The 12094-nt window shown below is 38.6% G+C and overlaps 1 protein-coding gene across 1 annotated transcript; it reads left to right on the forward strand.

The window, feature by feature from the left end:
• The first annotated feature begins 3925 nt into the window (after nt 1-3925).
• On the forward strand, nt 3926-5946 carry LOC121899221 (P2Y purinoceptor 14-like). Its single transcript, XM_042414883.1, has 2 exons — nt 3926-4164; nt 4857-5946. The coding sequence occupies exons 1-2, from the start codon at nt 3932-3934 to the stop codon at nt 5521-5523; spliced, it is 900 nt and encodes a 299-aa protein (XP_042270817.1). The 5' UTR covers nt 3926-3931; the 3' UTR covers nt 5524-5946.
• The last annotated feature ends 6148 nt before the right edge of the window (nt 5947-12094 follow it).

Raw genomic sequence — 12094 nt, forward strand, 5'->3', positions numbered from 1 at the left:
GGAATGGAAATATATCCCTGAGAACATGACTGATTTTCACCTAGGTGAAACTGGCAGCCTTGTCCTTCAGTTATAGCCCCTTCTGTCCCGCCAACAGAACCCACGTCCCACGTGGAGCTTGCGCTAGTGTAGCTTGATTTTCACTAACAGTGAAACCACTGGTGGTGGAAACACCTGTGATGATGGGGCATAGGCAGTTGAGGATTCTGGCAACTCTGTTCTAACTCTTTAAAGTATTTATAACACAATATTGGATCGATTTTTCAAAAAAGTGTTTTTGGCCATCATCTGCTGCTGAACAACCTCCCTACCATGATGTGCGTGCCCAGGCTTAACTGGCCTGGGTCAATGTAAAATGGCCTGTTGTGATTGGTCCAGACTTCACACATGATAGTAGCCTAATAAATGTTTTTCACTTTTTTAGAAAGGTTAATTTTTTTTAAGTCTTTATTGTGTATTTAAATGTTCATTTTAATTATTAAAAATAAAAGTTAAGAAGATATAGTCAGTCATTTAGGATTGACCAGTTGTACAAGTGTGTTGTACAACACTGTGCCTGCTATACTTCCACCGCAGCTCAACAGGGAAACACTGTCTAAGGAAACAAAAAGAGGCAATTTGATGGTAAAAAGACTGTAAATGTGGCAGATGTAGCTCTCTTCATGATGGCACACACAGGTCAGTTCTTTGAAATGGGTATTTATTGCTGTGGCACGTCTTGTTTCTCTGATGCATCCACACCTTAGTCATGCCATGAGAACTCATCGGTTGCTTCTCGAGTCCTCGAGAGTATTTTGAAAGCCTGTCTTTCTTACTCAGGAGTAACAAACATAAAATGGAGACAGTGGTCTACAATACTGTACTGTATAAGGCCTATTCAAATATAAAATAGACACAGTGGTCTACATCACTATAAGGCCTATTCAAATACAAAGTAGACAGTCTACAACACCATAGGCAGTGACACAGACAAGGTGCCAAGATGCCGTAAGCAAGGAGTTTAACAACACATTGTTGGGCTTCATACTCCATGTGCATAAAACAAAGGCAGGCATGCATGCAACCCACAAAGCCTGACAACAAGAAACAGTCAAACAAAATGAGTCAGTTTCGGACTCCATATCCCACCATGCACTGCTCCGTGTGCACCTAGGTGTTAAACCGGAAACTCTCTTGGGTGAGTGCAAGATGCCGACCACCAGGTGGCACCATCTTGCTATTGTCTAACCAAGACACAGTGGTCACTTCCATGAGGTGCATGATGGGTGTTCCACAAGGATCAGTGTTAGGTCCCTTATTATTTAGCCTATATATTAATGATCTCCCTCAACAGTGTCATGATGTAGAACTACAAATGTATGCAGATGACACCGTTGTGTACACACATGCAAAAACAACTGAGTTAGCTGCTGCTAAGCTTACAATTGCATTGGAAAGGATCACACATTGGCTTGATCAATCATGTCTGAGTCTAAATGTAAACAAGACAAAAGTTATGTTTTTCTTTAAAACCATAGTACAAAGGTGAAAAGATTGAAATAGTTACTGATTTTAAATATCTTGGTGTGACACTGGATCCAAATTTGAACTTTAAGAAACATGTTAAAAAAAAACCATGAAGTACAACTTAGCACATTTTAGACATTTTAGAAACTGTCTCCCTTTGGATGCAGCCAAGATATTTATGCATGCTATGATTCTTTCCCATATGTCTTATTGCATCACATGTTGCATCACATAGAGAAACAGCCATAAAACCTCTTTAGTCCTTATACAAACAAACTCTAAAACTCTGGACGAAAAGCCAATGCATTTCCATCACTGTAGGATACTGTTTATAAAATTTTAAATGGTTGGCCCCTCCTCCTCTAAGTGACTTTGTGTACACTCACTCAGTAAATTCTATTAGATCCTCCAGAATATCCTCTATACAAGATTGTACCAGACCATTTCATCGCACTGCATTTGGGCAGTCAGCGTTCTCTGTGGAAGCCACAACTCAGTGGAACGTCCTACCTGATGATATGAAGAGCTGTAGTTCCAACAATATATTCAAGGCCAAATTAAAACATCAACTAAAGACCAATCAGCTCTGCAACCTCTGAATCTAAACTTCATCTAGGGTCTTCTCATTAGCGCAAGTAGTCTTGCTTTTAATTTGACAAGTTTACATTATTAATTTCTAATTGACATTGTAAGTGTATGTAATGTTCTGTTGTGTGTAGGTTGTTGTGAGGGTCTCTAACACTTGGTGTCATGTATTATTAATTAATATTAATAATATTAATAATTTCATGATTTCATAATAACCAAACACACTCCTACCAGTCCCAACAACATTCATCTAACATTCTGACTCATTTCTTCATAACCAAAATTTAAGTTAATAAAGACTAATTATAGATGTTTGTAACTTCATTGAGCTCTGAACAGGCATTTCCCAAAAAAAGAGCAGTTAGAAAAAAATCTGAAAAAATTAACAAAAATTGCTCTTTTTTCTGTTTTATACTTTCTTGACCCCACACATTTATCAAGTTTAGCTAAATTAAGTCTGAAACTAAGCACTTGGCAGTGGTGTGGTCAGAAGCCAGTCAGACAGGTCATTAAAGGAAATAAGGTATACAGTAGGATAACATTCATTCAATCATTCATTCACACATTCATTTTATCAAAACAGTTAACAAAGTTAGAGTTAACGGAGTGTTTCATAGTGGTGTAATACAACAAACCACATTACATCCAATTAGAAAACTCTAGGATGGCATTTAGACAGCATAAATATGCTGTCTAAATGCCATTGCTGAGGACTTTTTATTTTTTGTCACGATCAAGACACACAAACAGACTTATTAATATAATATTATTATATAATATTAATAATGTAATATTAATATTCAACTAAACAACAAAATGCATGTTCAGGCAGGCAGACTGGGCCCAAGGTGGGCCCCTTTGTAACTGGACCCGGGGCAGCCACCCGTCTGCCCACCACTCACTCCGCTACAGCACTAGTGGTTACAACCCTTTCAGTCACCTATGTTCATTTGCTACCTGTTATACATCAGTATATTCCTATACTGTACAAGACAAATCTGTTTAATCACATCAGATTTAAATTTTAACTTTACATCAAATTTTTTCAATCAAATAAATTATTTATTTATTTATTGTATTAAATAATGGAATCAAATATGAATCAATTATCACTTATGCATCATGAACATGGTGCATTTATGCAACAGCACTTACAGCAGATATCCACTTGATATGACTAACTCAGACTGCTGAAGCCTCATATAAGCTTCACATCAACTTTTAAATGACTGTGTGGACACACTGTGGATTTTGGCCTCCATCACTTACATTGAAAGCACATTTGAAGGATCTTTTAATATCCAGTATGAACAGGAGGAATGATTACAGCGAGGAAAAACCTCTTTCACTGTTCATATGGACACCTGACTGCTGAAAGACATGCTTAACAAAGGGCACCTGGACTCACTTTAGATTTAATCCAAAAGGCTTCTTCCTGTCTTACATGTGTAATGATAAAGTCAGCTGATGGTTCAGTAGGATACATAGTTAATGTGTGAAACTATATTTAACACTATAAAGATGATATAATTGTGTTCACCCTTCCTAGAACCTCCACAAACATGGGTGACCTGGTAGGAGAAGGAGTGACCTCAGTCACCAACCAGACCAACAATGATCATAATACGACTCATTGTGATCAGGTCGACACATCAGCCCACCTCTTCTTGATGCCGGTCTACAGTCTGGTGTTTCTGGTGAGTGTCTAATATTCACATTACAGTCACATTCCCTCCTCCTCCGTATGCTAATCAACACATATGTTAATCTCTTAAAAACCTGTCCTGAGTTCCTCCTGTTTCCTCTCCAGGTGGGTTTGGTCCTCAACAGCTTCACCATGAAGGTTTACTTCTGCTCAGCTCAGCAGCAGATATCCAGGATCATGATGGTCTACCTGAAGAACCTGGCAGTCTCCGACTTCCTGCTCTGCCTTGGCCTCCCCTTCCGCATCATCAACTACACCAACAGCTCCATCACCTTCCACGTGATCTACTGCACCTTTGGAGTCTCCACCTTTTACCTCAACACGTACGCCAGCATCCTGTTCATGGGCCACATCGCTGCTAACAGGTAGATCCCCCACCCTAGACTCCAACAAACCATGCAGTTTATCAGCACAGTTAATACTTTTTATAAATGTTTTATTGCTTTATTGTCTGTTTTTATATTCCTGCACATTATCTTTATACTGACTCTACAGAGCAACAGCAGCAACTACAGCTGTAAGTTCTTACAGTCAAATAAAAAACTGACTTCAAACTCAGAAAATACAGATGAAAACTGAATTTCATCTGAATTACATTTACAATTTCAAACAACAACCTGTGCAGTTCAATAAATTAACAGATCTGAATCCACTGAATGAAGACCAGGGGTTTATACAACATGCAAAATTTAGTCAAGATAACTTTTGTTTGCGTTAGAAGAGCTATTTGTATTTGTTTACTTAACCTAAACTATGAATGCAGCCCTTTCACTCATACTCTTAATTTGAAACAAGTTACATTTTACAATATACAAGTTCAAGTGAGTTTATCTTCCCATATGCACAGACATAGAATACAAGCACATTGGAACTCCTGCAAGCTGAAATGTTCATGAGCTTTCTCCATGTCCTCGTATCATTGCAGGAGTAAAGACCTGGTCCTCTCCTCTAGAACTAATATTAGAATCTTTATTCCTCATGAAATCTGTGGTTTGATTATTTGTATCACTGTTAATCAGTGAAATAATCTGCTGACGCCTGCCTCTCTTCTCTCCAGGTATCTGAAGATCATCCATCCTTTAGGAAATCACATCCTGCAAACAGTGCAGGCTGCCCGCATCATCTCCACGGTAACCTGGGTTTTCCTGCTGGCCATAGTAATCACCTACGTCACCTTGTCACTACTCACACAGGAAACTCTGACCAATGTCCCTGACACCTGTGACGCCTTGCGAAGCGCCCAGGTCAATGTGTTCTTCAAAATCATCCACACCTTCTCCACAGCCATCTTCCTGTTCGTCTTCGTCTCCATGGTCTTCTTCTACTACAGCGCCTCCCGCACTGTGTTGCTGGCACAGCAGAGGCAGCCGGCATCCTCCAGCTGCAAGAAGCTGATGAAGTCACGCAAGAAAATGTTGTTGCTGGTCAGCGTCTTCTGCATTTGTTTCGTGCCGTACCACGTGGTTCGCCTTCCCTACACCTTCCTGAGGAGGCGATGCTCTTTGAGCCAGGTGTTGTACTACCTGAAGGAGACGACCATCCTGTTGTCAGCTCTCAACATCTGCCTGGATCCACTAATCTACTTCATCTTTTGTGAGGCGTTCCGGGCTCAGCTGAGCCGTCCACATAGCAAGAAGGCAAGGAGGCGCAGTGAAGGGCAGCCGAGAGCCACAAACAGTGAGGCATCGCTCAGCACTTCAACAAGACAAACCGATGGGCTATAACTTAAAGGATCATTCTGGTGATTTTCTATATTTTTCTTCTTGAGAGTAGGAAAAAAGAGTTGCACACACACTCTGGCTCCATTTGTATTTCTCTTTTATTCGAATGATGTTTCGGCTCTCAGGTCTTCTTCAAATTCAACAATCATATTAGGACACAGGCACGGGTATGTTATATAGGCTACACCCTAGTAACACAGCTGATGGTGATTAGATAATCATGTTCCACCATTAGGGGGAGAAAAACAATCAAAAGGCCTTCAGAAGATCAAAACTTTTAACAAACAGTGACAGGAACTACAGCCAATCAATTCTCTTCAAATAAACTGACAAAAACCAATATGTTTCATACCACATATAGAGATTCAAATTTTACATTCCCTTTGGTTAAGCACATTCAAATATGTTAAAAAATACATTCATGTTGACTAGATTTCTAATAGATATACAGAAAAAGTTCAACCTCAGCTGTGCATAAACATCATAAACAACTTATTCTAAATATCTACTAAATAGAGGAACATTACAGAAAACACTTCAAGTCATAATCTATATTTACTCCATGAGGTGACAGGGTTCTCAGACGGTGGATCCAACAGCTTCTATGTTCAGCAATATGAGTTTTCAGTGCTTTACTCATCTTTACAACATACGACACAAGTCCTAGTGATGAGATAAATGACTGACTTAGTGTGACATAAAAAACTCCTTTAATAGGGATCTCTTTACCTGTGTGAGGATGTTTAAAACTGTTACAACGGTAAATATAATTACACTGACTACAATGACCACGGTGACGGTTGCCTTCAGCGATACAGTAGGTGTTAAAGTAGCTCGTGCTGGTAGTGATTGAAGAGGAGGTAAATATGAATGTACCAGGTTTTTACCTCTTTTATATACCATGAGAGGTCGTTCTTTGAATGCACCATTGAGTTGAAAATCAGATTCAAGTATATGCCAGTGTTTTGTTATTATTCCCTTTATCTGTTCTGCACTCTCAGAATACTCTGCTCTAAATATTATACAGTCATTTGATTTCACCGTAGGTTTATTTTAAAAGATCAGACCTAGATCTGTCTTTTATTATAGTGGCTGCATCATTTAGGACAGATTTTTTTGTATCCACTTTGTTAAAAATTGTTGTGTCATTTGTCATTTCATTCATGTTCCTGTCAAAATGATCAATTTTCTGGCAAATTCGCTTTAATCAGCAAAACTGACTAAAAGGGAGAATTTTTTTTAAAAGTAAGGGATGATCAGAGCAGGTCCAGGGTCTTTCTCTTCTTCCCGTGTCATGTATAGCTTTTCCTCTGCCTTGACTCCTTCTTCTGACTGTCATGCCTGGTTCGTCTATGGCTTGTTTGGATAAAAAACTGGAATTTGAGGCTGTTCAGCTGGTCAGTGTTTTTACGTCCTGCAGGCCGTCTTCTGGGGCTCTGTTCAGGGTTCCTCCAGTAATAGATGTTGCCCTCACTCGCATCCTTCTTGTCTCTGTTGAATTTTTTCATTTCCATTTCTTTGATCTCTCTAGAGAGCACGTCATTGAATTTTCCTTCATTTCTGATTGCTTGGGATAAAGAAAGCTTGTTATATTATCCATTGTGTCAAATCTTCATCTGAAAAGCAACTAAAGCTGTCAAATAAATGTAGTGGAGTAGAAAGTACAATATTTCCCTCTGAAATATAGAAAGTAGCACCACATGGAAATACTCAAGTAAAGTACAAGTATATCAGGGTGCATTTAAACATAAGAGTCACACCACCCTCTGCTGGTGTCACACGGTGCTGCACCAACACTGATTCATAGATGACAAACCCACCTATAATCAATTTAACTTCCACTCTGACTGGACTAATCATGGCTAATAACTACATTTAGACTAATTAGATAATAATTAGCACCAAACTGATAAAAAAACAACGGAGATCTTGGATCTGACAGTGATGTGAAACAAAATAGGTGCTCTTGATGCACAGGTAGGCAGCCAAATAAAGTAATGTGGTAGTTTGACCCTGAGAGAGACCAGTGTTCCACTGAAATAAAGACTTATTAACTTTTGTACGCTGACAAAGATATGAATATGTCTGAACATCTTTAAAATACAAATTAAAGGAAAAACCTGAATAAATGAGTGGAGAAACAAATGCAGGTGCGCTGCGTGGTACAATCAAGCAGTTAACATCCAATCATGCTCTGTAGCTTGTGTACAAATGTTGAGCAGGCCCAGCTGATTCTGATTTTGTATCAAGATGGCGAGAGGAAAAGATCTAAGTGACTTTGATAGAGGGTTGAGGCACAGATGGCAAGAGCTTCAGTCACAATTTCAAGTTTCAATAAGAACAGTGACTAAAGTGACATCTGCATTTAGATCTAAGGGAATGTCATCAGGAAATAAGGGAGGAAACTGTGGTTGACAGTTTACAGTTGATGCTGGTGCATTAGTGTGATATGCAAGGACATACAGAAGGTGACTGAGAATGTCAATGCAAGAAATGAAGAATGCACATTTGAGAGTTCAGTAGTGCAAAAACCACAGGCAGTGGTCTACAGAGAGATGGAAAAAAGTGGTTTGATGAGATGAGTCATCCTTCACCATATTCTCAACAGGTGGACGAGTGCATGTTTGAGACACTTCATGTAGGTTTTTCCTTTAATGTGTCACCCGTCTGTGTGTATGTACATGGATATATATTCATATATATTTATATGTTTCTGTGTTAACTTGTCATCTTTTGTGAAACACATTGTTTTCTTTTGCATGTATTTGTATTAAACACATTGTGTAAATAAACTGTAAATAAATTGCCATTTGTCAATGGCGTCATACCCCTCTACCAAAGAGTATAGTGCACAAGATGCATGTGTCGGCGTTGTGTTTGTCCACCATAATTGTGTCAACCAAAGAGTAACTTACACACATAGAAGATAAAACATTGGTGTTGTGGCTGTTTGCCACAATGGCGTCTACCAAAGAGTATATCCATACAAGATAATACGTCAGTATTGTGGTTGTTCAACAGAAACTGTTATAAATGGACTTTTATTCAGTTTTAAGCCACATTTTTATGATAAACCTTCTAGATCTTGGTCGTCTTTAACTACATCTTTTAACTGGATGAAGGATTTTAGTCATCAAACGTCTGGATCTTAAGTTATCAGAGAAACAAGCTAAACAAATGTTAGCAGCAGCCCGGCTAGAAGGCCCTCCACAAAGTTCGGTGCTTGTCGAACAATGTCAGAGAAACACCAATTTTTAACGTGAAACTGCTTTATGCAGTGTTTTTACCTGTTTTAATCAGCGGGTCTGTTTGTTTTGGAGAGGAGAAGGCCTCTGCGGATAATTTGGCTCCTGGTAAAAACATCCTCAACCATGAACACTGGAGTAATCCTAACCTGAAGAAACTGGTTGTTTAACAATGAAGACAACAAGTCCCATGATCCCACACTACTTCACACCATCATCAAACTCTGTCTTTTTTATTGTTTTGATTGAGACCCCTAGCACCTGAAATTACATATTGTGCATTTAAATGGATCTCTGTTTATGACATGATTCTAGTGTTATAGGTCGTATGTGTCTGCAGGTGGATTTTGGCGGGCCAGTCTGAGTCTAAAGACCCAGCTGATTTTTATTCCCATTCCACCACTGACCACAGCCGAGCTAATTTGATGCTTAGTGACACAGCAACAGCCCCAGTAAAACCTAACTCTATTTCTTTTGTGGTCCTCCAACAAACAATGAACAAAAAAACAGGAAATGAAATAGCATCTGAACAGCAGTGTGTGTGTTTTCTGAGCCATCATGCAGTAACCACAGATTCACATTCACAGAATCTTCCTGTCCTGTGAACGCTGCACAGAAGGAGGCATTAAAGCAAACAGTTTGTATCGGAGATCTCCACTGACAGACAGAAAGGTGAGTGCTGCAAATATCTCATCTTCAGTTCTTTGTGCTTCTACTATTTAGGGCACTATTGTATTTCGTGTGTTTGTTTGTTTGTTTGTTTCTTTATTATTACGGGACATCAGACCTAAATTTGACCCCCTAAACATGCTCAAAAACTCACCAAATTTGGCACACACATCAGGTCTGGTGAAATATTTGATAAAATGTAAAAATTAACCCCCAAAGTGCAAAAATGTGCTCTCTAGCGCCACCTATGTAATTAAAATGGCCACCACGGCCCGTAGGAATGTCATAGAGAGATCAAACCAAAACCAAGTTATTTGTCTCATCAAGACCTACAAATCATATGCTGACACCCCTGACCTAAATCCAACAGGAAGTCCGCATTTAGCCTTTCAAAATGAGACTTTTTCTCAATTTTAGCTCCCGAACAAACGCTATCTCCTCCGAGGGCGTTAATGTTATTGGCTTCAAACTTTAATACATGACTTATGACACTATGCTGAAAAAAGTAGATAAAAACTCGAACGGTTTGGATTTTATAAACCATGAAAGTTGCAGTGCCACATCACCATTGTGTCAAACAGAGGCTTCTCGTGTCTGAACTATAAGTCTGACCACTTTCAAACCTGAATTAATGGATTCACCACGAAATTTCCTACTAAAGTATGATGAATGTAAGATTTTGCCAAAGTCATGGGATTTATGAGGAGATTTCACAAGAAGCGTACTCTAAAATCCTCCTCTCCAACTGCTCCTGGTGATGTCACTCCCTCAGTGCTGTGAAACATTCCGCAATACACACTCATTTGTCCTGCAAACATTAAATAAAAGGCTGTGGCAAGTTGTGACCTGAGGAAGACTTTAAGTGACAGCTAGTATGCTAGTGTTAATAAGTTCAGCCAGTTAGCTTGATAAGTTACTAATATTATTTATTAAAGAAACATCAGACTGCCCAGCTGCTCCTATTTACTGCTAGTAAATACGTTACCAGTAACCTGCTGTCTACTGACTAAGTTAGTGTTGGTGTGAAGAAAGGCCTAATATCTCTTTACCAGGTGTGTGCACTAGCTCACTCATTATATAGATCAGTGGCTAAACCGCACTGTCATGCTGGACCTATTCCATGACGTAGGGCTAGGTAGAGAGAGCGCGATGAAAACTGGAGGAAACTCGGATCATGTCAACACTAACGCACCTCAGAAGCGCTGTGTGTAAGCATTTTGGATTTTACTCTATCAATGGCAAAATTATTGATAAAGATAAGGCTGTTTGCCGACTTCGTATGAAGCAACTACTTTACAGTAACGTTACCACAACAACAAATGGAGTCACCTGTTAGCTTCTCACTCAAGCGAGGCTAAAGAATCAGAGCACCAGCAGCTACACAACCTCGCCCAACTTCCTATTTTTTGCCTATAAATTACATAATGCTAATGTTCTATATAATTTGAACGAATTCCATAGCACTGTGAATTCATTCAAAGTGACAGCCGTAGCGCATATGCTGCACGGGAGATGGACCTGCTTTTCTGCTGCTCTGTTCGTTTAAGCTTCAAGTCTATTTTTTTCCAACACTGCATCAGTGCCATCCCTAGTTGTAGAGACTAACTAACATGTGCAGTTTTCTCATGACATGGCTTGCCATTGTACCCTTTTCTCTCGTGTTTTAAGTGCTTTCATGGTGACTGACTTGTGACTTAATTGACTTTTCTTGCTTGACGTTTAGCATTGACTTGACTTGGCTTACTTGAGTCTAAGTTACAGTGAGAGTCACAGTGATTTAAGACTTGCTTGAGCCTTTAAGGTTAAGACTTGAGATTTGCTTGTGACTTGCACATGTGTAACTTACTCCCACTTCTGATATTTGTGAACATGAACTACTTTCTCCCAAAGCCACAAACCAGAGACGTAAGACTCAAATAAATTTGTGATGCCATCCGGAATAAAGTCTGGAGCTGCTTCATATACAATGAATGTGAAACTAATTTTGTAGTAAGTTTAATACCCAAATAAGCTTTATTCTATAGTAAACTTTCATATCTGAAACATAAAATGTACCTGTATACTAGGCTTGGGCGATGTCTACAGAATTACTTTGTAAAGCAAGCAGTAAAAGGTAATTTTATGATATATTCTGGTTATTAAACATTTTGAAATCTCATACATCTCAAATGGGGATCTGTATTGAATGGATTGCACAATATTGTAAAATGTCAGTAGAAAAATGTATATATTTATTCACGTACTTTTACATAGACCTTCTGGTTTTTGTACATTCAGAACTCCATATATTAATGTGAAATGTCTGTAGATATATTGGGGAGTTGCTTGCAATTACTGTCACATAATGTTTATATAAAGTAAACCCTATACATTAATGGGAAAAGCCTGTAAATATATTGGAGAGTTGATTTTAATTACTGTCAAAAATGCATATATAATGTATACTCCATACATTTATGGGAAAAGCCTGAAAATATATTGGAGAGCTGCTTGTAATTACTGTTAAATAATGTTTATATAAAGTTAACCTCATACATTAATGGGGAAATGTATGTAGATATATTTGATAGTTGCTTTTTAAATACTATCAAATAATGTTTATACAAAGTATACTCCATACATTTATGGGAAAAGCCTGTAAATATATTGGAGAGCTGCTT

This window comes from Thunnus maccoyii, chromosome 6 (genome assembly GCF_910596095.1).
Source record: "Thunnus maccoyii chromosome 6, fThuMac1.1, whole genome shotgun sequence".
NCBI classification, from domain to species: Eukaryota; Metazoa; Chordata; class Actinopteri; order Scombriformes; family Scombridae; genus Thunnus; species Thunnus maccoyii.